Source organism: Patagioenas fasciata, chromosome 20 (assembly GCF_037038585.1).
Source record: "Patagioenas fasciata isolate bPatFas1 chromosome 20, bPatFas1.hap1, whole genome shotgun sequence".
Lineage (NCBI taxonomy): Eukaryota > Metazoa > Chordata > Aves > Columbiformes > Columbidae > Patagioenas > Patagioenas fasciata.
Window position 1 is genome coordinate 10,353,073 of NC_092539.1, and position 27,611 is coordinate 10,380,683.

At 53.0% G+C, this 27,611-nt stretch overlaps 2 protein-coding genes across 2 annotated transcripts in view; one reads left to right on the top strand and one right to left on the bottom strand.

Moving 5' to 3' along the window:
- The window catches only part of TTLL11 (tubulin tyrosine ligase like 11), a 40,963-nt gene extending 40,161 nt beyond the window's left edge, over window positions 1–802 (bottom strand). Inside the window, exon 1 of the mRNA XM_071817485.1 lies at window positions 737–802. The gene's annotated coding sequence lies outside the window, so the exon portion shown is untranslated. The remainder of the gene's footprint in view (window positions 1–736) is intronic.
- On the top strand, window positions 1–26,230 carry LOC136110320 (carboxyl-terminal PDZ ligand of neuronal nitric oxide synthase protein-like). Its single transcript, XM_065853586.2, has 11 exons — window positions 1–238; window positions 3,342–3,413; window positions 18,808–18,900; window positions 19,525–19,583; window positions 21,001–21,109; window positions 21,211–21,352; window positions 21,745–21,905; window positions 22,698–22,865; window positions 23,272–23,437; window positions 23,645–24,002; window positions 24,430–26,230. Exons 1-11 carry the CDS (start codon window positions 134–136, stop codon window positions 24,917–24,919), a joined length of 1,923 nt encoding a protein of 640 aa, XP_065709658.2. The 5' UTR covers window positions 1–133; the 3' UTR covers window positions 24,920–26,230.
- The last annotated feature ends 1,381 nt before the right edge of the window (window positions 26,231–27,611 follow it).

Below are 27,611 nucleotides of genomic sequence, written 5' to 3' on the forward strand. Positions count from 1 at the left end.
AGGCTCGGGCGCCGGTAGCCCGGTACCCGTGTCCCCGCTCCGCGCCGCCCGCCCCGGGGCTCCGCGGGGCCGGGCGCTGCCGGCGGGGATGTCCGGCGGGGCCACGGCCTGAGGCGGCCGCCCGCCCGCCGCCATGCCGGTGAAGAACCGGTACAACCTGGTGGACGATGGCTGCGACTCCCGCGTCCCGCTGCACAACGAGGAGGCCTTCCAGCACGGCATCCACTTCCAGGCCAAGGTGAGCCCCGGCCGCGCTCCCCCGGCCCCGGCCGCTGCCGGGGACCCCCCGCCTGCCAGAGCCGCTCGCCCCTCCAGGCTCCGGGGGTTTTGGCAGAGGCCGAGGCGGCCCCGGCGGGTTCCCCCGCGGCGCTGGGCCCTCCGGCCCCTGCCTGGTGCAGACCGGCCCTGGGCACAGGGACCTGCGGGCTGGGGCTCCTGGGCCGAGCAGGTGCCAGCGGCGGGGCCGGTGCTGGACACGGGGCTGGCAGCACCACGGGTCGTGGCCGGGCTCGTTGTGCCCCCTCCAGCCCTGCCCCGGGTGTGTTTCTTGGCTCTGGAAGTGCCCCTGGCCCGCACAACTGTGCCAGATCTAAGGAAGTCTAAAGAAAACACTGATAAATCACGAAAGCCTGGCGTTTGATCATCACAATCAAACAGGTTCTTGCTCTTTTCCTAGTATTTTTCTCAGCTGTTTAGTCCTCAGAAGCCACCTTGTGCGCTTCATTAGAGAAATGACCTGGAAAGGCTGCTCCTGCCAGTGGAGGATGCTGCTTGTGCCAGGTGCATGTCCTTGTCCTTGCTCCATCCGTGCCCGTCCTGTCCCCCCCGGGCAGGACTGCATCCCTAGCGCAGCAAGGTGACGGCTCTGGGTCCCCCTGGAGACCAGCAGACTGCTCCGTGCTGCTTAAAACCATATCAGTGCCATGTTCCTTCTGACCTGTTCCCCGCATGAAAACCTGGGCAGGCAGGGTCTTTGTTTAACACAAGCAGCCTTCAGGCATCAGGAAAAAATACCGATATTGTCAGAAATTTTGTATTGATCACGATGAACGATCTGGCAGCGCAGCTTCACTCTCAGAAAGTGACTCCATTGGAATTGACATTCTGTAGAGAGTGCAGGGAATGGGTTTATAATTCAGCTGACAAGAAGAATTGCATTTTGCTGGAGCAACTCTAGGGTTCCCTTCCCCTCTTTGCAGGTGGCCTAACACAGATTAGAAATAGAATTCACGCCTGCAGTCTCCTGAGCTAGGAAGAAGGGGCATATATATTCAAATAAAGCTTTGAAATGCGAATTTTGTGCATTTTGGTTTTCCTGCTAAAAGATCTGTAAGATTTAAGCAGGATCTAGGATGGATTTGAATAGACAGTTAATCATGTATTTTAAAAATATCTCTTCCTTAGGGGAGAAATGAATTAATCTTTTTTTTAAATTAACATTTGCTGTCCTGCAGACTGTGCTGAGAAGAAAAATCCATATTTTGATTTTTAAAATACGAGAAAGCTGTAACTGAGTGAAATGGGCTTCTTCAGACTGACAGCTTCAGGTATCCAGAACTATTCAGAGAGTGGATAAGGCTGTGGGATGTGTGGGTCTGAGATGGCGTTTGCATTACCTTAGTAACACGCTCGCGCGGCTCTGCTGTGAAGTCTGTCTCTTGCAATTAGGACGCTCACTGTGGGCTCATCACTCGGCTGCAGCTCTGGCAACGATGGGGCTGGCACTGCCTGCCGGGTGCCTCACACCAGCCCATCTTACTGACCACATCCAGCCTCTAATCTCCGCATACCAAAGTGTCTTACTTGCCCTGTAATCTTCAGGGACAATCTTCAGGACTGGGAGCAGCTGGTGGGCAGGTTTATGCAGAGCTCGGTGGGCTGGCAGGGCTCTGTGTGAGCCCCCAGACCCTGCGGCGAGGCCAAAGTGGGGAGCTTGAGAGAATCTTTCCTGGCACAGCAGTCGCCAGCTCTCCTCCTACCCCTGCTATTAATTTATCTTTGGTAGCATGGCCTGTTCCCCCTGCAGCACCACTCTTCACCGACAAAAGGCCAGACGGCTGCACCGAATTGATCTGGATTACCTGTGACTGTACCAACAGCCATGACGAAGTGGGAAGGAGGTGTCTGCAAACCAAGGAGACCGTGGATCTGGAGCAATGTGGATATGCCCTCATCAACCAGGGCTGAAAGAAATCCTGGCTCTGTCACTCCCTCCCCTGCTGCCCTCAAGCTCTCGTGATCTGGGTGGTTTCACTCTCTTGTGGTTTACCAAAGGCTACGGCTGAACTTAACTGCTCTTAAAAATGCCATTTTGCAAAGGCATTTACAGAAGCATCAGAAAAGCCAGATGACCTTTCCGATTGCTTACAGTGTTTGTTTCAAGACAGACGAAAGAGCAGTAAATACTGAGCCAAGAGAACTCATCTCTGAAAGCCCTATTAAGCAAAAGTTTTTCAAAGTTAAAATCCATTGCAAGCTGCAAGCGTTACAGTAGAGAAATAAAACCAGAACTATGTCAGTAACAGTGACAGATATGGGGCTGCTCCTGGGAAAGTATTTTGTTTCCATTGACACATATATCGCAACAACCCACAACTTGAAACCACACACTCAAACAGACAAGATTCATGCACAAAATGCTCTTCAGAGGGGAACTAAGCTTTGTGAGCTGCCCCGTGCTAACCTATGCCCACCACGCAGCGATGGGCTGTGTTTTGGCAAGGGAACCGACAGACCCCGCTCAGAACCCACCAGCACCAAGTCCAAAGGGCACTGCAGCTCCTGCAAGCACAGCTAAAAACAGCTGGTGTAGGACATGGGTTTGAGTGGGTTTACCAGGATTCTGCAGATAGCTGAGCTAGTCCAGCCAAGTGGGGACCATGGTGTTCAGAGGGAGGATGGTCCAGACTGAAAAGTCAGGCCAGAACCATGAGCCTTTCCCAGAAGAGCTAGTTGCTGCACAGCCTGGCAACTTTCCAACTCCTATGTGCTTTTAGTTACAAGTATTTTAAAAGCAGATGTAGTGAGGAGTGACAAAGGATGGACAGCCCCATTTTCAGACCCAAGGGATTGTAACTTGATTAGCGATAGATGCTGCTCTGCAAAGCACAGGTAAAGGCACATCCAGAATCTGAATGAGGTCAGAAGCTCATGCCCAGTGTTAGAAATCCATTAACTTCTCCCTGACTCTGATAACATTATCCACAACAGATATTCCTGTCATGTTACGGGTCAAGAGAGTCTAACCAAACAGGGACTAAATTAATGAGATGCTGTTTGAAGAAAGCTACACCATTAACTTGTACGTTACTTCACAGACATCTCACTGTTCTGTCTTTCAGTACATCGGTAGCTTGGACGTACCCAGGCCCAACAGCCGCGTGGAGATCGTGGCAGCCATGAGGAGGATTCGGGTAAGTCCAGCAGAGCCAGCGATTCCCAAGACATATTAGCACAGACCCATCCCCTGCTCTTTCCAAAGGGATCAGTTGGCAAAACTCAACCATAAACCCGTAGTCTCTGCTGAGCCTGTATAGGGATTGAACACAAGACATTTTTTTTTTACCGTTTGGGATTTATTCTGTGTGAAAAATGAGATGTATGCAATCTGCTCCACAAAAGCATTCAAACTCATTGACAGTTCCAAATATATTATGTTATTGTATATTGAAATATCAGTGGCCTGGCAGCTGTTATGGATGTAAATCCCATCAGATTAGACTTTGTGGATTCTGCTGCTCATGGAATAATTTGCTGCTTTCCCCGATCCTCCAATACAGTTTTACAGTTCCTGTTTCTCATCATCGAGTCTGTGCTTTTCCTTCTCCAGCCCTTTATTCCTCAGAACAGCCTGTGAATGATCCCCAGATTTAGCCACGATTGGCAGGGTGGGTAGCTTACATCTGCTTCGTCTATAACCAGTTCGAGTGTATCTACCCCAAACGGCAGCACAGCTGTTGTGCCTGGCTGAAGTTTTGAAGGGGTCTTAATTCTGAGGCTGTTCACATGCCTTGCGTCAGCTGAAGCAGGTTTGAGAATCTTCCATTTAAAGCTTTGAAGGGATTATCCTATTTTCCCCTTCCCCCCCACAGTGTTTAACCATCTAATTTTCATTTAGAATGCCGCTTTTTAAACTTAGCCCGTGACTGGCTGGGGAGCTACTGTGTTCATCTCCAACCAGGCTCAGAAATGACATTCCCCTGCCTTTGCCTGCTCAGACTATTAGCAAAGCTCATGCTCAGAACACAGCAATCTACATCGCCTGGTTATTTATGGAACAGGTGAACATCTATAGGAAGCAAAAGCAATAGGTGAGGACTACCGAGGCAGTTTAGATGCTGACATAACTATTGGTAATTTTTGATCTGAGTCAATATCGGACTTGACACTGCACTTCTGCTGATCTGTGACAGGATAACACCCTTGCAAAAAAAAGCAGACAGTACTTTAATATCAGTTTCTAGAAGGTGCTGCATTCCATTTTCACACCTGCTATTACCATGATGGTGTCCAGCTCAGAGCCTTGGCAGTGCAGTAGCACGCTTGGGTGCTATGTGAGGCATGTAAGGAACCACTCTGCATTCATAGATGCCATCAGTTAATTTTATCACACGATAATTTTTAAGTAGGCATCTTGTGTTCTATAGTGGGTTTTTAATCTTGGAAACCCTTTCCAAAAAGGGAGGGCTTCCCTTTTCATGGGCGTATTGTACAGCAGGATCTTATTCAGACACTTCCTGGCTGCTGAGCGGAAGATGCTCCTCTATTGACAATAGTTAATTGGCACTGATCCTTAATTAGAGCATAAAGAATGAACTGGGAGGTCTTTGAAGAGAATTCTAGTGCATAGAGTACACAACCTAGGAACTGAGGGAAGATGGGGGTTATTTATGTAGCGTTCATTTGCATGCAGAGGCCTTGTCTATACTAGGTTTTTTTCCCATGGACTTTCAGCAGCACCAGTTGCAACTGGGAGGAGACACTGGAAGAAGCTAGAAACTAATATTTTGCGACCATCTGATTGTGAGTGGCAGTGCCTGTTTGCACTGCAAGACCGAGGAAGGTCCTGCAGCTCTGCCAAGCGCTGGCAGGGGCACGTTGTGCTGAGGCTTTCGTGCTTTGTGCACTCCAGTGTTCCACTGGAAGTCTCTACTGGAGCGGAAGAGAAAAGTCACACAGTACAAGCCCTCGCACAACATTTCCTACACTGCTCCGTGTGCCCTGTGACATGGGAGGAGGCGGCGTGAGCCATCGCCGGAGCAGGCGGTGACAGAGCGTCTGAGCACGAGGACAGCCCAAAGCACGGGCAGGGTGTTACTCATGGCTTCTGCCAGCCCAGGAGGGGACCAGGGAGGAGGATGAGGAGTCACAGCCCTGTATTTTCCCAGGCTCTGACCGAGCTGGTTACTCTGGTTACTCATTAGTAAGTTGATAGAAGCTCTGAAACTGCCTTCCTGCTACCATGTCTGATTCTGGTCTCCAGTCTGTGATTAAAAGCGCTTGCCCCAGGGGAAAAAACCTTGAGCTACCCAGCACTCAAAGTTGTCCTTAGAGTGTGGGGACAGAGGGGAGGTGGTAAGCATTCCAGCTGGCAATTCCAGTTGCCAAGTCTTCTCCTTGGCACCTTCCCTGCTTTGTACTGGGCTCTTCTGCCAGTTGTGTATGAATTATACCAGGGAAGCTGGGAGGAGCTCAGGGGTATTCTCCTCACGTTAGCAGAGCAATCTGCTTGCAGATTTGGGACATGCAGAGCACACAGACTATAGAACATTACTCCCAGAGAGCCTCAAATGACACGTTTTAACATTAGTCTGCTGAAATCAAAATCTGCTCTTTTGCATGAGGTATTTAAGATGCACTCTCATAGTAAAGCTTAAATCCATATTCCAGACTGAATGGATGCCTGTAGAATTGCTAGCAATCCTCCATTAGTCACACATTAGATTCCCATTTCATAACAGACTGGAAAACCTTGTCTCATCATGTTCTGTGCTTCAACTAGAAGAAATGTAAGTGCCATAGGTAGCACAGGGAAGCTGCTGTTCTAAGCTTCCTATCATACAGAGCTAGACAACTTAAAGTTTGCTAATCCTTCCAGTGGATTATTAGCTGCATACAGCTGCCATGTTATTATATGATCATCAGAGTTCAAACTAATCCCTCTACCTCCTCTTGCCCTGGCAGGGGAGGTGATGAAATTAGTTTGCTACTTGACGTGCCTGTCAGAGCGCAGTGTACTTATTCACAGTGCTGTTTATGGGAGTCCAGCTGCAGGCACCCAGCACAGGCGGGTTCCTCCACCTCCCAGGAGGAGCGAGGTTCTGCGTCTGCCGTCTCCTGCTACCCAAGGCCACCCAGGTCCGGGCACCTGGCAGCGCCTGCTCCAGCTCCTGCGCTCGGGGTCAGCGTTCTGGTGGGGCTGGCGCTCTGCTGAAGTGGATTCATCTGCAGATATTGGAGCTTTCTCAGCACTCCAGGGAGCTTATGTACTATACAAGATTTTTCTTCCTGCAGAAGTGGCAGATAACATGGAGAACGTGAAGGTCCCTCTCGAGGGCCGAAACAGCTCCCTGATTCAGCAGGGTCACCGTTTCCCTAGACAGATTCTGGATTATTTAATGATTTCACAAGGGAACAGCCAACTGGTGCGGTGCCCATCCGAGCAATGGGATGAACAAACAGGAGGCAGGCATCCAGACTAATGTGATTCTTCTGTTACCTCCACGTTTCTTAGGCTTAATTTAATTGAGAAGTTGTTTTCCCTAGGGGCCAGTGTGCCAGGGAAACAGAAGCATTTCTCAATCTTGACACAGGCTACATCAGAAGTGCCCAAGTTCTCCTTGGCATGAGAACAAGGTTCTCGGTTCAGCCTCCCTCTTATCTCGATCATTCTTGCTGCGTCCGTGCTCTGAAGCAGACCCTCAACGCTTTGCAATTTCTCCACCTGGTATTCTAGTGAGGAAGCACAATCTAGCTACACTGTAAATCACATTGACTGCCAAATATCAGCTGGTAGTGTTGAAATGTGACACGGCATCAGTTTAAATCAGGATGAATAAAAGCTACAATCCCACAGTGCACTTTAGGAAGGCGAGGCGGCAGGGACAGCCGCACAGAACCAGCAGCTCCCAGTCCGAGAGCTGGGCTGGTTTCACACGGCAGTTTACACATAAAGCCTGCCAGGCTGTAAATTGCAAAAGCTAGAAAGATGAGAGGACTTTAGAGAGACAAGCTTCCCCAAGCATGTACCTTTCTCTTCCTCCTTCTCCCACATACCAAAAGCACAATGTATGTACCCCAAAGTAGGCTCCAAAAGAGCATCTTTCTCTAGGACACCTTCCCTGCTTCTCTGGAGATCCATGCAAGAGTTGCTTACGCTGATACATATTAAACAGAGCCTATAGCCTCCAAGAGAGAGCAGTGGGTTTAGGTATCCAAACCAAGTATTCATGAGCATGTACAAGCTCGCTCCGATACCTTTTGCAGAAAGTCTGGTGACAGTTTTGGCTCTTCTCCAAAGCAGAAAGGCTCATGCAGCTTCACGCAGCCAGTACATGATCAGACTATATTCAATCCTCCCTCAGCACAGCCTACAAGTCTACTGAAAAAAACCTTGAGGAACTTGCAGTAGTGCCTTGGAAGGAGATTGGCAGGCGATCACGGATGGCTTTGTGTCCTCTGCCTAGTCTCTGGATCTTTCTCTACTTCTGTCTCCCTATCCAGCAGCCCACACACCTTTGCTTGCAACCTCACCTGCTATCTACTTCATTTAGGGAGAACACCAGTCAACACAACAAAGCTACAGGCCCAGAGAAGAGCAGTCAGGAGCAGACAAGTAGACTAAGAAAGCTGAGACTGCCACGAGGGCATCAAGAGCAGAGGGGCTGACTTGGCTCAAGGCATTGTCACCGTATGTCCCTTCTCTTCCCCAGGCAAGGCTGTGTCCCATTACCACTGGCAGGACTGCTCAGCCCCAGGAAACACCAGCTACTGCTGGGGTCCCATTCATGCCAGGCATCTGAGGCAGTTCAAGGTTTCTACCACACAAGATTAAGTTAATTGGTTTTACCTTTCTAGGCCCTGGCAAAATACAGCAAGTGTTTTCAGGATGGTAATTAAGTGTTAATTGCAGCTAAGTTTAGCCCTAATGCCTCATTAGTTTGTTTTCCTCTATTTGTTGCAGCTATAGCAGAGTCTCCTGCACAGGGATGGGGATCAGGCTGGGCTTGCTGAGCAGCAGAGGGTTCCTGCAGTGTGCTCCACGGCCCCACCTGAGCCCAGGACACCTCCTGCCCAACAGAAGGAGATCTGGTGTGAGATAGAGGCCCTTAGACCTGAATGCTCCAATTAATATCTAGGCAGCAGCTCTGCGGGCATTTCTGGTGCACACAGACTCACACATTAGACTCTTTTCATGATAAGGGGGATTTTGCATCCCTTCTATTACTCCTTTGCTGGAGCCTTCACCGCCACAGCCCCCTTAGCAAGTTCTTTGCCCTCTCCCATGCCAGAGGGCTAGCTAGTCGGTTTAACAAGGGAGAGCTGTACTGAAGCTACTACTATTCAGTACCCTGCTCTACCAAGAAGCATTTTACTGTTCCATACTGCAAACAGCACCTGAGTTTGGTTCCAGCTGTCTGTTTGCTGGTCTTTAAGAAGATAACAGACCTGACAGAGATGCCCTTGGGAGGAGAAGCCACCTTACATTAGGAGATGACAGCCACATTGCAGGTCTTACCTTCCCACAGCATGGCCAGAGGCGAGGAGGGGGGCAATCCATCTGGCAGAGGGTCAGCAAGAGCGCTTTTCTCCAGGCAAAACAAGCAGCTTCAGATTAAGACCAAAGAGCCTCATTTTTACCACCAGTCAAGCTGCAGCCTCCCAACCCCTGCTCCTCTCTCACTGAGTTTTGTAGCCTCTCCCCTTTCCCAATGTGCCCTGCAACCCTAATTAGCCAAACCACCAGGTGGGACAGCATGTCCCGGAGGTCTCTCACCATGAAGGTCCAAGGAAGGGGGAACTCTGGGTGATGCAGGTGCAGCTCCTTAGGCCTCTCTACATGTGTTCTCCAGTCCATGATCACTTTGACAGGTTCAATTGCTTTTCACACACAGGCTTCTTTACTAGCCTTACAAAAATTTTAATTTTCATGAACTGAAGAAATGCCTTTAATATGGAAGCTGCTTTTCTAGAATAATTGAGTCTTCCATATTTCCAACTAAGCCAAGCTTGTTTTATCCAGTTTCTACTCTTCATATTACCATAACGCAAAGGGAAGAAGCTCTTATCGAGATGTTTTTGCGGTGGTGTCATGCACAGCGTTTCTAGGCAGCGTTGCGCATCTGTGGTGGGGAACTGACTGCTCTGCTGTGTGTCTGGAGTGGGAGGAGAGGAACAAACACCTCTGAGCTTACAGGAGAATCCAGCCTGCTGCTCGGGGATGTCTGCCTGTGCCATAGAGCCACCCCAGACTTAGAATCTCTTGCAGGTTTCCACCCTGCTCATCTCCAACCTAGATCACCTCTGGACTTGTTGCCACAGAATAATGAATTAGTTCTCTCTCGCCACTTCACTTGTGAGCTGAAATGAGCGGGGTCAGGTCTGGCTGTGGATACAGCCATGGCAGAGGATGGCTTAGAGCTTTTCCAGTCGCCACATGCGATGCCCTCGTTTTTGAGAAGTGACGGGTGGTTGTAGATGCCCGAGTTCTTGTGCCCTGTTCAGACAGTGCGCCGTGTGTGATTGATAACAGATGGATGGAGGGATCAGTCAGCGAAATGTGTCATCTCTAAGCAACAGCGACCTTTCAATGCCTTCTGCGGAGTGCTGAAAACTGGATGGCTCCTCCAAGGAGGGGGTGGAACTAGTGAGACAGATTAATATTGTTTTTGCATAGGAGTCATGATGGATTGGAGTTTGGTTGAAGGCTAATAAAGGCAGCAGTTAAACAGAAGCTAAATTAAAATGTTAGTACTAAATAAGACAGAGCTTTTTGCCCAATGCTAAACCTTGGCAATGAGGCAGGAACCTTTCAATTGTAAAAGAAAGTGGCTTTAACAGTATTATCATTATATTGCTGAAGCATTTGATTTCACTAGCTAAAATATCAGAAATATCAGCGTATGAAATCTCAGCAAAGCTTGTAACTAGTTTGAAATAAAGTAGCTTTTTCAACAATTATGTTACTAGTTGTAGAGTATTACAGAGATAAAATATAATGGCTTTCAAATTACATTCTGGTGTAGAACAATCAGTCGTGACTCAAAGCTGCTGCTTTATCAGCGCCCAAAAAAATTAACTGAGATGGCAACCAGAGTGGCACTGAGCACGCTGGGTTTGCTTGTTAACAAGGAGGTGCCTTGACACATTTCAGGAGCAGGAACTAAGCAGAGTGGTCCATGAAAATATGAACACTTCAACCTGTCCATGGGTGAAGCTGTCAACACACAGGGAAAAATTGAACAAATAGAAACCAACAGGTAGCAGCTGTGGTGTAACCTTGTGCTTTGACCTCAGTGTTTCTGGTTCTTAGGAGGGTCTGCAGTGGGCATGGAAGGGTGGACCTAGTGCCACAGCAGCCGGTGTAGGTGCTGTCTGGATTTTGTCCAGTGCAAGGGCCCTCTGTGCTTTATGGTGTTGTGAGGAGAGAGGGCCCTGAGGGACCACGACCAAAAAGCAGAATTCTGCCTAGTAAAATAAGGTTTGGTGGCAATAGCTTGGTTCTACCCGTGCTTGCTTCATTCTGCTTTTGTTCTGTACTAAATGAGGCCTGAAGGCAAACAGAATTGGTGCTGCTTAACATAATACTTTGACAAGCTACTTCATGTTTTGACCAAATAATTCTATGATAAATCTACAGAACAGAAGTCTTGAATGGGTCCCTGGAGGGAAGGATACTTTGATGAGGGAGTAGGGATTTTTCAAAGCCATTATGGAATGGTTTGCTTTCTTTCCTGCAGCACTGATTAGACATTCTCTAAATGGCCTTTCCCTGGGCCAGATGGGTTATTTGGACTAATTGGCAACTGCCTGACAGTTTTCAGGATACCCAAGTCACTTGTCCCTTCCTCCATCCTTCTGTCAGCGCTGCTACAGGGACCCTGCAGCACACCGGGGCTGCAGGAGGGGGTCCGGCTCCTGGCAGCGTACAGAGCATCAGGGAAGGGCCCCAAATCACCAGCTCCAGCGCACCCAGGAATCCCACCAACCCGCTGAGCTCCAGGCTTTTCTTACTAAAACCAGTTCTTGTCATGGGAAGAAGAGCAGTGGGACATGTTCAGACTAGGTGCAGAGTGATGGAGGATTAGGTGTTTATGGCTGGCTGCAGGAGGGTGTGAGGCCCACGGTTCCCCTTCAGGGACATGGGTCCTTTGGTGGAACTGGCCCAGATGCTGCTGCCTGCCACCAGCACCCAGTACCTACCGCAGAGCCACGTGGTGTTCCTGAGGCTCCAAGGTTCAGTGATCCTAAGCCATCACGGACCAGTTCAGTCCTGCTGCAGCCTGTGCTCCTGCTGTTAATGATTACAGGGCCTGAACTTCCATTTTCTTGTTTTCATGCCATTCCCCCCCCAGGCAATGCTGGACTCCCACACATCTTGCTTCCCCACATTCAAGGTGGAGAACCACAGTAGGTCACATCTGCCCCTTCTGGGAGCAGGGGCTGGGTTGATTTACTTACCGGTTTGAACACCTGGGTCTTCTCTCTTCTGCCTTCTCCATCTTACCCTCACCTGCCCGTACAGAGCCCTGGTGCCTCTCCTCCCTCCCCGCACACAGAGCCGCTCTCGCTGCCTTCACCCCCGGTTTGCTGTCCTGCTCCGTGTGGACTACCTGCACTGAAATAGCATCGTTACGTAAACGCAGAGGGAAGTGTTGCATTATTTAGAGGCCTGAAATCCTGGCACCTGCCTTTGTCAGAGCCTCAGCAAGGCAGCAGGATTAGGATTTCTCGCTGTGCTGTGCCCTCGCTCAGTACCCCAGAGCCCACACCACACACCCTGCAGCTCCCACAATGTGGCAGGTCCTGCTGGCTCCCATGGCCTGGACCGGTCACCTGGACCAGGTGTTGTACACCCCAAAAAACAACTGTCACAAATGGTCCTGTGAAGAGACACAGAAGAACTAGAAATCGACTTTTAATTTTTATTCTCTTTCCAAGCAAGCAAAAATAGCTCCCAGAGAGAAAGCAAAGCCATCCCATTAATCACTCCTGTCCTGTCTTCCCCTCCTGCTTCTCTGAGGGCATCATCTCCTCTCTTCCCTCTGCACAACTGAGCCATAACACCAAGAAGTGAGCAAGGAGCATCTCCCTGCTGCCAGGCTCACAGGGAGGGGTGGGAAGGGACCAAATGTACAACAGGGATTTTGGAGCGAACAGCAGAAATCCTCAGTTGCTCCCTGTGTGTGTCTGTACAAGCAGTATCTGCTGGCCTGGCCGGGTAGCTGACACTTAGCAGGGGACTGGCCGTAATCAGAACAACTGAATGAATGCAGCAGAAAATCAGCATCCTTGCTTAGGGGATGAGAAACCAACACACGAAATACTTCATTACCTTCCCACAGCCACATAGGGGGCCTGAGGCTTTTTCACGGAGCTCTGAGCCTGCTACAGGGTCCTGGCTCCTGCTCTTCTGAGCTTTGTTGTTTGAACATTGATGAACAAGTTTTAAAAGAATTCAGTCTCCTAAGCTGCCTCTGGTCCTACATACCAGACGGGAGGGCAACTAGGATATGAAACCTCATTTATACAAAACCAGGACCTCTTGACACATGTTTATGGGGAAATACAGAATTACTTGAAGGTATCACAGTGTATAATTGCAGTTTCACTTCTAAGGGTTATTTCAGGTGAATCTGACCTGCTTCTAATGAAATTAGCACTTTTTTGTCTGCAATAACCTAGCAGCTCTTTGAGGTAGGGATCATTTTCATGCTCATGTGCTCTCAGTGCCTGGTACATGAGATTCTGTTGGGGTGGGGTCCCAAGACACTACTTCATGAGTCCAACTAATTAATCATCCAAAGCACTGCAGACGGAAAAGGTAATTTGTTTTCTCCTGCAAAGTGAATAGAGGTGGGGAGGAAAATAAGACCCAGCTTCCCTGGGAGCTGCGGCTGGCCTGCCCTGGGGACACGGGGACTGAAAGGCTGCGTGTGGGAAAGCTCCCTAATAAACCTGGGGACAGCAGGGGGTTCCTGGAAGTGACAGTCACACAATGGTGCTTTTGTCAGAGAGGCACCAAAGGCCAGATGATGTCACCTTGCGCTGGGCTTCAGCGCTGCTTGTGCCCCCGGGATGGAGCTCTGCAGTGTCGCGGTATCTCTGGAACAGGGAGGACGCCTTGAAAAGGCTGCTTTTATCCCACCCTTCTTTAAAAGCGGGCAAAGAAGCCTTGTTCCAGAACAGTTCGCCTGTTTTCAGAGGTGGAAAGACTAATTAAAGGGCCACTGCTGGTCTCCCCACCAGCTCTTGTCACCTGCAGGAGCCCTGCTCTCCCCCATGGGTGTAACTCAGACTGCTCTTGACTCTACATCCTTCTGACTGTCCCAGAGGAGCATCCGAACTCCAGCCACATCCTTCACCACCTCACCTTTAGAGAAGTGCCGCTTCCTCTCTCCCTCAGGCTGTGCAGTAGCTGTGACTGATCCCAGCCAGCCGAGCAGGGGACATGGGGCAGTCTGTACCTGCTCTGCAGAGGAGCAGACCTCAGTCCCTGCTGCTGGGCCTGGGTGCCTGCTTGCATTCCCCCATTCTCACACTATGGAGCAGTTTGGTGTTTCTCTCCAAATCCATAAATAGGCTTCCCAAGCCAGAAAGAGCACAGCTCAAGGCTGCAGCAGGACCTGAGCTGCTCTGGAGATGATGGCTGGATGCCCATGGGGACTGCAGGTCTTCAGGCACATCCTTGCTGATGAGGGAGATCAAAGGCAAAGCTGAGAAGTCAGTCTTGCTGAACTGTGGCTGAACTGGAGACCAACACACCTACACTGAAGCTCGGGAAAGGTTTAGCAGCCCAGAGCTGAGCTTAAATGCAGCTCATGGGTGGGGGTGTGGGTGGAGGCCCCAGGTGTGGCTGGTCAGGACCATTAGCATCTCAGCCACAGCCCCAAGGTTGGAGCACAAACCTGCAAATGCCACCTGACATTGTTGAAGGGTCTGAGCCCTGCCTGGCTCTGCAGGCAGCAGCACTGCTGCCAAAGCACAGAAATAGGGATAAATAAATAAACCCTGTGTGATGAACTGGAGTCACATCTCCTTGTGGCTCCCCCAGGGACTCCCACAAACCCATCGGGGCTGTGATTGCTCCTTGGTCCCCTTCAGCTCACTGTGTGGGGAACGGGCTGCAGTGTCTGCAGAGAATTTGTTGGACGGTGGAAGGAGCTAATTTAAATGAGAAAAAAAGACTTTGGGTACATTGCCAGCATTCTCCTTGCCTATTGTACTCCCCCTTCAGTTTCTGCTTTCCACTGAACAGTTTTATGTTTCCAAGGATCATAAATTCTCATTTTTCCACCGGGCAGGAGGTGCGCTCCTGGACTCCACCGCTTCCTGCATCGCTTTTGTGTCCGTGTTGCCCAGTTACTGCAGCACAGACCCAGACTATGCCCGGCCGCATTCGCCCCGGCCACGTCCCCGGGAGCGCGCCCCGCGGGGCACGGGGAGTTCAGGGCATTCAGACAGCACATGCTTCCCGAGGCGAACAAAGGCCAGGCCATAACCCAGTGGTTTCCAGCCGGAGGCTGTGGGGCTGGGGCTGACCGGTGAAACGCCGCAGCCCGGCGGGGCTGTCAGGGGAAGGTGGGACGTTGTGCAGAAGGGGCTGCAGTGACTCAGGGGGGAGGTTGGGGCTGGACCGCAGCCCGTGGTCCAAAGGGTGTGGGAACGACGCTGCTGATTTGTCAGGTCCCGGTGGCACACAGCGCTGGGCTGAGCTGTGCTGGCCGGGAGAACTGGGGAGCTTTCTGCAGCATCGGTTCCAAGCAGCAACACCCCAAGCATCCGTAATTCAAACAGGAGTTGAGATAACGCTGTGTCCTCATGCTGCGCAGGTCAGCTCGGTTTGAAACTAATTACATTCCTGAACATGAAATACTTGGATCCATCGTGCCTTTAATTCCTGAAATGGCGCTCGTGGCGTTGGCGGGTGCAGGACAGTGGCTGAGGGCTGCCCGGAGAATGGAAGAAGTCATCCCTTTCCAAGCCGGGGCATCTTCCTTTGGGCATGCAAGCAAAGTACTTGCCCAGCAGCATGTGGGAGCACTGATGTACTCCTGTTTCATAAACCTGGAGAGCCTCTGCCTTGATTTCCCGTGACACAACGTGGGCAGCGCAGCAGTGAACGCCGTGTGACCCGCGGCAGGGCCGAGCCCTGGCTGCGCCACCTCGCATGGGTCTGGCCCTTCTGCTCTTTGATAATGGGGAAGATGCATTTTTTGGAAACATAAACTGCCTCCAAGACTTGCAAACTCTCTGTTTTGTGACAGTTTTCATTTGCATAATGAAGGCCCTGATACCTTCAGTAATTAATCACATTAAGAATTGCTTCCTTGAGTAACTCTTTTCATGCAAGTTGTTCTTAGTGCTGGAAACTGCATATGATTTCCAATGTGCATTAGCCCATCTCTTTCATCAGCAGATGGAAGCTGGTAACTGCATGTGTAATTTATATCTGCTTGGTGGAATTATCAAATGAAATATGCATTACGTGGCGCCATTAACATTTCTAGTCATACAGTCTTCAGCTCTTGGGTAAGTTAATATTACATGGCAACAGTGTGGGGGACTGTATGAAAGGCAAGGACTTGAACATGGGGATTTAAAAGCAGAAATGGAAAGTATTCCAGGTCAGACACATCAGAAATAGAATTAATGAAGCTGCTAAATTAAATGAGCTGCATTGCCCTTTTTGTCCTGCAGTTTTTAATAAAGCGTCCCATCTTGTCTCCATAGCTAAGGAAGCTGCCAGGCTCGTCTGCTGAGTCGCCACTTGTAAGGGCAGCTCCAGACCCTTTAACATCTGGAAAGCTTTCCCCACAGGATAGCACAAGCAGCCAGAGAATTGAATTGAATCTCAGAAGGCAGCAGAGAAGATGAACGCTGCTGTGTGGGTTTGGATTTGTCGGTAACCTTGACAAATTTGGAAAAAAAATGTCATGTCAATTCAATAGTAAGAAAAGAATTAAAAAAAAAATGGGTGACTAGACTTTGCTCTGTGGTGACAGTGCCAGCTTAGCCAGGAGCCTCAAGCTTTGTTCTCTGTTGGTTTATGCATGAACATTTTTATAGGGGATAAAGTCTGCTATCTTGGAGTGCATTTTTTCATGTGCTTTTTTGTCCTTATATAAATCGCAGTTAATTAAAGTACTGATTCCTGCCTGACAGGAAGCAATTAAATGACTGAAGCTGTAGCCCATCTGCCTCTTACGTGTGGAGATGGAGCGCGAGCCCCATCCAACCAGTGCGGCTGTCGCCCAGCGCTGCTCTCGGGGTCAGCGAGCTCTCACCCAGCCGGTGTCCTGGCTCCTGCTGCTTGAGGGCTTTCACCCTATGGAAAAGATTTTGGGGCCCAATGAGTTTTGACTGGTTTCAGTCCAAGCTAATTCTGCCCGTGGATTGGACCCCGGCGCCTCTGCTGTGCTGAGCGTGCGTTGGCCATCATGGGTGCTCTGACGAGGATGCAGCAGCGACCGGGACGAATGCACCGGCCTCTCCTCGCTCACGATGCTGCGGCAAAGGGCAGAGCCTGAGGGTGCCGCCTACAGACTGCGAGGGCCAGAACGGCTGCGGACACCGTGTGCAGGGTGTGTGTTGCTGGGAAAGGGGAGAAGCGCTGAGCTCTGCTCCCACCCGCCCCGTGTGCCCCAGGGCAGCGGCAGAGCGTGCGGGAGCTCACCCGCTGGGCGGCTCAGCTCGGAGCCATAGGCCTCAACCTGGTCTGAAGTCGGGCTGGGGTGGTGCGGTGCAGCTGGCTGGGGTTCCCTGGGCTCACAGGGCCTCGCCGTCACTCCTGGCAGCACCCGGAGATGCGCTGCTGCGGCTCCTGATTGTTGCTTTCTGTCCAAGAGAGAGAGAAAAAGCATCTCTGCAAAATCCAGACTTGGACTTCGCTTAAAGCCTTTGAGTAAAGAGCCTTTTTTGAATGTAATTGCACCCCTGTTGCTACAAGGGGAAAATACACTGTATTGCTCTCTCTTTCTTGGAAAGCTCAACTAGTATTTTCCCAGCCATTTGTGTATAAAGAAAGATAAATAGCTCTTTAGCGGGCAGAACAATCTATCCCGGTTTTATTGACATTCATGCAAGCAGACAAGGAGAAACAGTTTGGAGGTGCTGAGCGGAGGGGAGGGGAAGCTCCAGGCCAGGCTGGGCTGGGGGAGCCAGGCAGGGGGTGAAGCTCAGGGTGCTGAGCCCCCTCCTGCGGGTCCGCGCGGCAGGATGCGCTCACCACCTCACCCATCGTTTCACCCCTCCCTATAAATAAAAAACGTGTATAGCAAATTTAGCTCTGGCTTCACGCACAATGGTGCTATAGATAGATTTTTTTTTAAAGAGCTTGTCTCAGAGTAATAATTCATGGGGAGATCAAAAGGCTATGGCTTAATCCAGGGTCTGTCTGATACCATAAACCTTGCAGAGTGCTAAGAATTCAATGAGCAGCATCAAAAGCCTGATGAACATGAAAGCCACCCAGTTTTCTGCATGTGAGGCTGGCAGGTCTTACGATGGGTGCTGAGGAGCTGGAAAGACGTGGATCTTCTGGGCAGGGCTTGGGTGCCACACAGAGTCCTGCACCTTCAGGTGTCCCCGCGATGTCCCCTTTGGCGAGTCCCAGCTCTGTCGCAGCACTGTTGGCATTATTAGACTATTAAAACAGAATTTGTAACCTCTGCTTTCCAGCTATGGTGACTGCACATTGAGTTAACCAAAAGGGTTTATTTTTTAATGAGTACATGGTGGTTGTTGCTGTAGCTGCACTGGCAGTGATGGATGTGCTGGTTTAGGTAAACTGGGGATCTGGCGCAGGAAAACTGGGTTTCAGAGAGGGAACTGTGAAAAATACAGGGTATCAAAATGCTGTATTTGGAAACTGAAAATCGTGCCTAAAGCAGGGCCGGTGGGGACCAGCGCTGTAAACAGAGGTCTCCGGAGCGGAAGGGCTCTGCCATGCTTCTGACTGTCAGCAAAAGCAACATCTAAAAGCCAGCAGTTTAATTTTTAACACAAATGGAAGTGAGTTGAGACTGCAGACACCTGCAGGTGAGGAGCTGGGTTTGTCTCCCGAGCCCACCGAGGTTAATGTGATTATGGAAATGACTGAGGTATAATTGCATTATTGCCACCCATCTGGCCCTCCCTGCAATTCATAAGTGATTTTATATTCCCCGTGCACTGCAGTTCTGTCACACAAGGGCACTGGTGATGCCGTAAATCACCGCCTGGTGTTTGCTGCAAGTGCCGTGTCCCCGTCACGCCGCTGGTGCAGAGTCCCCTGGCCAGGGCATGGCCGGGGCAGCAGGAAAGTCCTTCCCAATCCAAATTAACAGTGTCTGGATGTAGTCCAGAGGACCGAGCTCTGCTTGTCCTCTCCCAAGGGATGCTCCTCACAAAGCCGGGATCCCGCCTGGCATCCCAGCTACAGCACCGACTCTGTCCCGGTATGGGTTTGCTTAGGATAAAGCAAATTCCCACTTCCCTCAGCAGTTGGGATTAAACACAAAGCTGACGTGTTCATGTAAAACACCGACTGATACCACACGCTGTCCCCAGTCCCACCTCTCTTCTAACCTGGGTTTTTCTTCCCACCAGTATGAATTCAAAGCCAAGAATATTAAGAAGAAGAAAGTGAGCATCATAGTGTCCGTGGATGGGGTGAAGGTGATCCTGCGCAAGAAGCAGAAGGTGAGATTTCCCCCGTCCTGGCTGGGTCAGAGCGCTGGGCAGCACGGCTGCTCAGGATGCTCACACTTCTAACCGAAACTGGCCTTTTCTTAAAAGCTGCTCGGAATTTTTACAAGAGAACACTGTATTTTTTATCAAACTAATGACAAAATCTTGCTGGAAAAAAAGAGTGGGAAAATTGCACTGTGGGAAGAGGCTATATATTTTTTTTTCCTTATCAAAAAATGTCCAGCTTTCAGGAAATACAGGGTTTTTTTCTTGTTAATACTGGTAGGCCTTTTCCGTGCTGCCTGGGCTGAGCTGCACCCACATCTCCTAAGCCCTCACTCGGAGCTTTCTTCCCCAAAACGCGTTACTCTTCTGCATATTTGATGCTATAAATTAATCTTAGGGACCATTTTCAGCCCTGAAGGCTGTGATCCGATGACCAGATATGATAAATGATCAAAGAAATCTATTTTTATGCAAGATACTGGTGAAACAGCCATTATTCATGCAGTCAGACTGTAGCCTGGATTTGGCCCAGGACAAACACACTGTTTTCTAGGGTTCTTGCCCATCAGCCCGGTGGGGTTTCCTTTTGACTTGACTTGCTGTAATTTTGTTTCTGCCTTCTGTTAACAGAGAAAGGAGTGGGCCTGGGATGAGAGCAAGATGGTGGTGATGCACGATCCCGTGTACAGGTACGCGGGAGGGGGTTCACACCAGCCAGGGCCCACCAGCCCCGAGCGATGCGCATCCGTCCTCCCAGCTGCTGAGTTACCTCCACCAGGGCTGCCTTTCCAAAGGACCATAAAAATTAGCAAGGTTGCAGAATTATTGCTGATGGGAAATCCTTTTCCTATATTTTTGAGAGCGAGACAGACTGATGTAGCTTTGAAGCTGGCTCTGCTTTGAGCAGGGGTTAGACTAGATGACCCCCAGAGATGCCTTCAACCCGAACTACTCCCCAGTTGTGGCTCTGAAGACAGGCTTCCCGCGGTTTTCCTTCAGAGCGTGGCTCTCTTCTGAGGAAGGGCCTTGCACTAAGGTGTAAGTGCTTACAGGGAATTAACCCGTACAGGACACGGTGAGATTGTATTGACTTTCCATGCGATCTCAAAGTATTTTGGAGCCCACAAGCCCCACCCCAAGGTTACACTGCATGTAAACTTGGTGCCTTGGAGCCATCAGGGCAACTTCCTTAGGGCAACCCCAGCGATGGCGCCTGCGGACACAGTTAAGAGCGCAGGTGGCTCCAGGCGCTTAGATCTGCCAAGGGAATAATTGTACTGTGAGCCGGGATCACCAACTGTTTCCTGCATCATAACCCTTGGTGAGGAGCTAAGGAGCAGAGGACGTGCCAATGCACTATCTGTGCCTACCTCTCACTTCTGGGGTTCTTTAGAGATCACAAGGTGCAGTACATCAGCAATAATTATTCCAATTGCAAGTGAAACACAAAAAGATTCCAATGACAGCAAAGAATAAAAGAAAAAAAACCACACTTTTCATGAATCCCTGTGGTTTCTTCTCTATTCAGAGCTGAACTCACTTGTCACATTTTTACCCAATTAAATCAAACATATAAAAAGGTCTTGTAAAAAGGTTTTGCAGCACAAAGAGGAGAAGGAGTCAGCCTGAACAGGGGAGAGAGAAGTCCACTAAGCACACTGAGCACCCCCAGGAGAGGCACCCGGGGATGCTCTGGGTTTTGAGCTGTGCTCCCCGCTGCTCCCGAGCGCAGCCCCGCGCTGGGTCCCACGCTGGCGGGACCTTCGCTGTGCAGCAGTTGTGCCACTCTGCAGCCTGGGCGGGGATTAATTGCTGAGGCTAAAAATAGCCACACGGTTTCCAATACTATAGATCTTTTAGCTTTCCCACAGCATCTTTAGAAAGATTTGCCTGCTTCAGAAACCAGGAGGTTTTCTATCAAGGCAGAAACACTCTCTAAATCCGACACATCCTGCCTCGAAAATTGCAGGAGGGGTTGTGCACCGGCACCACCTTGTTCCTCCAACCCTGAGTGCTGAGAGCCAGCCTACCCTGGGGACACGGGAGCCTCCAAGGGGACAGAGACTCCACCAGGGGTTTAATGCCCTTTGTCTCTCTCTCACCTAGAATCTTCTACGTGTCTCATGACTCGCAAGACCTGAAAATATTTAGTTACATTGCAAGGGACGGCGCTAACAACTCCTTTAGGTGCAATGTCTTCAAATCAAAGAAGAAGGTAGGATGTTCCTGGGGCTATGGCTGGGACAGGGAGCGGGGGAAAGGCTCCAGTGCTCCCAGCAGCAGTGGGGCTGAGCACCATGAGGTTTCACTCCGCAGAGCCAGGCCATGCGGGTGGTGCGCACGGTGGGACAGGCCTTCGAGGTGTGCCACAAGCTGAGCCTGCAGCACGCCCTGCAGAACGCCGACGGGCAAGCGGACGGGGCCAGCGACAAGTCGGCCGAGGAGCAGCCACTGGAAGGTGACGCGTGGGCAGAGCCCTCCCTCCTCAGGGGCAGCTGGGGGACTTTGGGGTGGGGAATGGGGTGGCACATCCTTCATGGGCCAGATCCAGTGACAGCAAGAGCTTCAGGCCCCTTCAGATGGGGGGCACAGGGAGTCCACCCCATCTGCCCACTTGTACTGGGTACCAAGAAGGTGGAGGCTGAGTCCCGTTGTCCAGCAGGTCTGCAGGCACCAGCCCCTGGGCTGGCCCGCTCCCCTGCTGCCCCTCCGCACGCCAACACTTGAAGCAAGCCCTGGCTGTTGTCCCTGAGCTGCCACCCTGGCTGCCAGCCCTGCTCGTGGCCTCGGCTCTTTGCTGCGATCCTGCGGTGTGGGAGGCTGGAGTTTAGTTATCTGTCTCCTTTGAAGTTCACCAGATAAAGAGCTCCAAGGTCACGGATGCGGACGAGGTTGGCATTGACTCTGACGGCATCTGCGTGTCCGAGAGGGGACCCGGAGAGCTGCCCGCTGCCCGGGGTGACCTTGTCATGCTGAAACCTGGCCAAGCCTCGAAGGATAAGAACTGCCAGGTAACGGGGAGGGTGTTGGGGGACAGTCCATGCTGTTGGGGCCCCTCTGCTCGGGGACACTATCACAGCTCAGTGAGGAGGGTCTTTCATGGAAACCCCATTGCAGACGCCCCTCCTGGCTCCCTGCTCTCACAAGCGCCTGGCGCAGGGCAGGGTGGTTCAGCACAGGGTTTACCCACAGCCAAGCTGTGTCCCAGCACTGAGGCAGGGGAAGAGGAGAGAGCCGGGAGCGAGGCCGTGGCGCATTCGCTGTAATGAATAGCTGCTCTGCAGAGCTTCTCCCTGAGCGCTTCCCAGCGGCCTGAATGGCATCGCTTCATCTCACACAATTGTATCGCTTGCAGGGCCTGGCTGAAAACAGCTGCAGTGAAATGCACCCCATGGGATTCATTTCATTGCTGGGAAGGCAACGCTTTCTAGCGCTGCTCCTCCTGGTGCTGGAGCTGCCCAGGCCAGGAGGGCAGGGGACAGGGATGGCAGCAGCCATGGGCCAGCTACTAGCAGGGCACACAGCAAGGGGACCCCTCCTGAAACGTCCCTGCTGCCAGGGGACACATTGCCCGGCTCTGGGCTGTGTGCCGAGACCCAGCACAGACAGTGCAGCCCCACCGGCTCTCTGGGAGCGTGAGCTGCACCAAGAACTCCTGTTCTGCGGATCACACCGGTGTGCAGCACCTGACACCGAACCCAAGGCTGCCCCCCTCAGCTGGGGTCAGTGCCATGGGAAACGAGGGTCTAAATCCCAGCTTGAGCTGGTCCGTCTGCTCACCCTGCCCATTTCTTTGTGCCCAGGATGCCGAGAACTGCTCCCTCCACCCAGCCGGCTCCCAGCAGCTGCTCAGCCCAAGCAGCCCCTGCTCCTCAGCCTCCATCACCCCGCTGGCCTCCCAGCACTGCCTGCAGCTGCTCCAGCAGCAGCTCCTCCAGCAGCAGCAGCAGACACAGGTGGCCGTGGCCCAGGTACGTGTCCTGCCCTCCCCTCAGCACTGCCAGCCCTTCTGTCCCACACCAGCCTCCGGCCAGGTGCCCTGTGCTGGATGGGAGCGATCCGGGGAGCTCACAGCATCGCTCACAGCCTGGCCCAGCCCCCCCCCAGGCACCCAGCTGGCCGCACACACAAGTCGGGGGGCCCCTCTGAGCCACCAGCCACCGTTTCACCCCATTTTCGGAAGCCACCCCCACCCCGTGCCTCTTCCTCCAAACTAGAATCAAAGCGGGGAGCCCGGTCACCCCCCGGCTGGGCACCTCACCGCGCCCTTCCCAGTTACCGGAGGGGCAGCAGAACCCCCTGCACCCTCGGCTCGGTGCCGCGGCGGGGCCGGCAGGGGGCGTTGGAGCGCTACCGCTCCGCTCGTCCCGTCCGCAGGTGCAGCTGCTCAAGGACCAACTGGCGGCAGAAACGGCGGCGCGGATCGAAGCGCAGGCCCGGGTCCGGCAGCTCCTCCTGACGAACCGGGACCTGCTGCAGCACGTCTCCTTGCTGGTGCGGCAGCTGACGGTGCTGGAAGCCCGGGAGCAGCACCGGCAGCCAGGTGAGCGTGGTGCCCTGCACTGGGGTGAAGCCGGGGGCGGCGGGTCCACTGCTCCCGGCACCATCCCTCTGGACCATCTCCCCACGCCACATGGTCCCGGGGAGCAGCTGGGATGCTCCCAACACCATCCCAGTAGGTTCTGGGAAGGCTTCAGAGCATCTCTGCAACCTCCAGCTCTTCACACACCTCTTGTCCCTCTCTTACCAGTTGACCGCTCCTTGCAAAACCTGTCCCTAGCTCAGTCCCTCTCCCTGAACCTGAAGAACCACTACAGCCTGGACGTTCACCTGCCGTCCACCTCCACCCCCGCCAGCATCCTGGGCAGCCCGGTGGCCCCCGGCTCGCTGCCGGCCCTGGGCCCCGGGGACTCCTACCTCAACCTCATCGGCCTGGAGAAGAGCGGCCACCGCTATGGCAGCAAGGAGGGGGACGAGTGCCTGGCTGTACTGGAGGGGCAGGACGGGCTGAGCCGGCGGGTGGAGGGCTCCGAGGTCAGCGAGTTCGCTCTGCTCAATGGGAGCAGCCGGCAGAAGGTGGACGGCACGGACAGAGGGGAGGAGGACAGGTAGGATGTGCCACCTCTGTCTCCCACTGGCTGGAGTGGGAACACCCCAAGCAGAACCCTCCGCTTCCCCAGCAGTGCTCGCGCCGTCAAGGGCTGGTGCAACAGAGCCAGAAGCAGGGGTTGGGGAGGACCCGCTGTGCTCTGGGCACTCAGGGACAGGCAGCCTGGGGCTGATTGATGGTTCAGGTACATTAAGTTGGGACAAGGAACCCCTGTGTCCACCCATGGGGTTGCTGCCTCCCCTGTGCCTACCCCCTGCCACAAAACAGTCATTGCCACATCACCACAGCTCCAGTGTTTGCAGGTGACAGGTTGCACTGGTGGGATTCAGCAAAGGTCTCTTGGAGAGCCTGGGGCAGCCAGCCCAGGCTCTCTCATGCAGGTAAGTACGTGCCCATCACCTCCTCCCTCTGCTTTTCCTTTGCAGGCGGCAGCAGCCCATTCCCAAGCTCAACCCACCACCACCCATCCTACGCAAAAGGTCAAGCAAGACCTCCCCGAGCCTGGAAGCAGAGGTGAAGCCCGAGAATGCTGCCCACGTGAGCTTGCCCAGCCCCAGTGTCTCCAGCCTCACCAGCATCGCTGCCAGCTCGCTCACCCTCTTGGACCTTGAGGCAAGGACTCCCGTGCGGAGTGCTGCCTCCGACACGGAGCCCATCCCTGCCAGGACCTGCCAGCATGCTCTGGGCAAGGACAGGGCTGGAGAGAGCGGGCAGATGTCCCCCCTGGCCAGCATCCGTGACCCTGCAGCCAGCGAGGCCCCAGCCAAGGACTTGGCGGCCCTGGCCAGCCCCACAGACAGCACGCTGCCCTTCTCCCCTGCGGACGACACCTGTTTGCACATCAGCTTCTCAGAAGATGAGCTGCTTGAACCAGAGCTGGACACTGCTGTGGGGCCCAGCAGGGTCCCCCCTTAGTGGGACCGCAGTAGGTGGCAGCTGGCAGGCAGGCAGACCCTGCAGCCCACACTGGGCTTGGGCGCCCCTGTGCCCAGGCTGGCAGGCAGGTCCCTTTGCTGTCCCCCTCCCACACAGCAGCTCGCCCTGCCACACACGGGGCTGCCACACAGGATGCGACCTGGCCAGCCCCTGCCTCCAGCCTGCACCAGCTCACACTGCCATCCCGCTGCCCCGTCCTCCTGTCTGCTGCTCATGTGGACCCTGCTCACTCAGCCCGGTGCTACATGGGGTCCCTGCCGTTCCCCATGGGATGATCTGGGGCAGAGACACCCCCAGGAGTGCAGCAGTGGGAGCCCCAGGTTGGGGGCACAGGACAGAGCTGTAGACACCTATACACAAGGCTGCTGTCACCAAGACAGTCCATCAGCAACAGCGTGAGCAGGGCTGTGCAGCACAGCCAGTCTGTCACCACACTGCCATGGGCTGCGTCTCTCCAGCCCAGCCCTGCTTTTGGGACAGCAGCCCCACCATCCGTGTCCCCACACGGCGAAGCCACCACTGCCTCCCCAACAGGTGCCTTTTCCCACAGCCCAGCACCCACTGCGCACACCGGCTGGGGCCGCCCCCCAGATACCACTAATTGGCGCAGGGCTGGCCCCGGGACCCCACTGCTGCAGTGGGTGACCCCTGGAGGGTGCACCCCATGTCTTGGGGTCGGGTGGGAAAGCCCTCCTGTGCCTCTACAGGCTGCTGGTGGCCACAGGCAGGAGCTGCTCCATTGCTCTGATTTTAGGGTGTAACTGTGTTTTGGTTTTGGTCTGGGAAGTGTGAATCTGCTGGGATGAGTTCGGGTTTGAGGAAGAAGCCCAGCCCTGGGTGAAGGGCAAGGCAAACCCTGGTGGTGCCACGTGTCCCCTTCAGCCCGGGCTGGTTTTGGAGAGGGACCAGAGAAAGATGCTTGTCTACCTTGGTTATTTGCGAGAGGGCATTGGGAAAGTGTTGGATGGTCAAGATGGGCAAGTGTGGAGTAGAAATGGAGATTTGGAGCAGCCACACTGCCTGTGCCTGGCATGGTGCTGCTCCCGTGGGCGGTGCTGGGACACGGACCCCAGGGCCAGTGCAGCCATGCCAGAGCTGGCCCAGGGGACCTGGCTATGTGCTGGTGGCATCACCACCGGTGAGTGGGCCTGGGGGCTTGTAAATCTGCGGCTGGGCTGTCCTGTAGTGCGGTAGAGACAGACTGGCCCATCCATAGGAATACAATACGCTGCAGTTTGGTAACTGACTTTTAAAGAAAATATAATAAAAGGAGTCTGATTTGCAGAACAAGTGCCGTGGTCTGTGCCCCACAGGGGCCTCAAGCTGTGCTGCTGCCTCTGGGCGCGGATTGGGGACCCCCAGGTGTTCCCAAGGAAAGATCCCTGCACTCTCCCCATGCTACAGCCCCCGTTCAAACGGCCTCATCTGCTCCCCCCTGCAGTGCCAGGGACGTCCTGCATCTCCTCACGTGCTGCCACATAGGAGACACGTTCCTTTGTCAGAGACAGGGCCCATTTCCAACGCAAACAGCACCTGCACTATGCCTGTGGCACCCAATGCTGCTGCCTGGCACAACCCCGCCAGGACAGGCAGGGCCTTGCTCCCATACACCCCTTTTGCCCTTTCTTGTCCCCATTTCTGCTCCCAAAATAAATCCTGGCCCCAGCACGCAGGATGGGAGCCCCACGAGGGGAGGAGGCAGATCACAGGCACAGCACGATGCTGCGGGACCGGACAGGGGTGCAGGGACTGCAGAGGGGCTGGGACGAGAGACCCCCAACCTCTGCAGCACCCTGGTCCCTCCGAGGTGAGGAAGGGAACCCAGGGGTGATCCAGCACGGAGGCTCCAGGACAGATGGGGACCCTGGGAGATTGTCCCTCCATGCAGGACGGGGCACCCAGACCAGCTGTGGGTTGGAGGGACTCAGGACCCCCACAGGGGTCTCAGGGCACCTCTGTCCCTCCCCGGGGCGGGTGCAGCCTCCAGCCCCACGGAGCCAGCAGCAAGGAGCCCTTCCCCAGGCCCACTGCAGACATCTGCCTGGGGGGGCTGCCTATGCAGGGGGAGCACTTCCAGCCCAGCATCTTATTATGCTTCCTTCATGGGAAGAAACTTTTTCCTCTGCTGTCTGGTAAGCTGCTAGCAATCATCAGGCAGGCAGGTGGTAAAGATTCATATCCATCAAACAATGCCATTTAGTTTGTAACCTGTGACTAAATCTGGTGTTAGCTTTAATTTCAGAGTCTGCTTTAGGGCTCGCTTGTTAATCTCTATGCAAAGCAGATGAAATGAATATGCAGCATTTTGGATGTAATTGTACGGCTTCAATTCAGCACTATAATTTTCCAAACAGGATCTTGCAATCAAGCTTCTATTCATTAGTGTATAAACAATTTAGTTTCTCAGCTCTCCAGTATGCCAATCATCTCAATGGAGTGAGCATCCCCGACAAAAAGAGGAGGAAAGTTTCCTTTGTGTAACAGAGGTAAAAGTTGCTCTGTACTTCAGACAATTCCCGCCTGGCACATCCAGGCTGTTCCGGCAGAGGCGGCCGGTTCCCGGTGCCTCACAACACTGACCGGCTGCAAACAGCATCCCGGGGGGAGATACCCCCGGGGGAGATACCCCGGTGACCTCCCAGCCAAGGTAGCCCCAGGCCACACAGTTCTG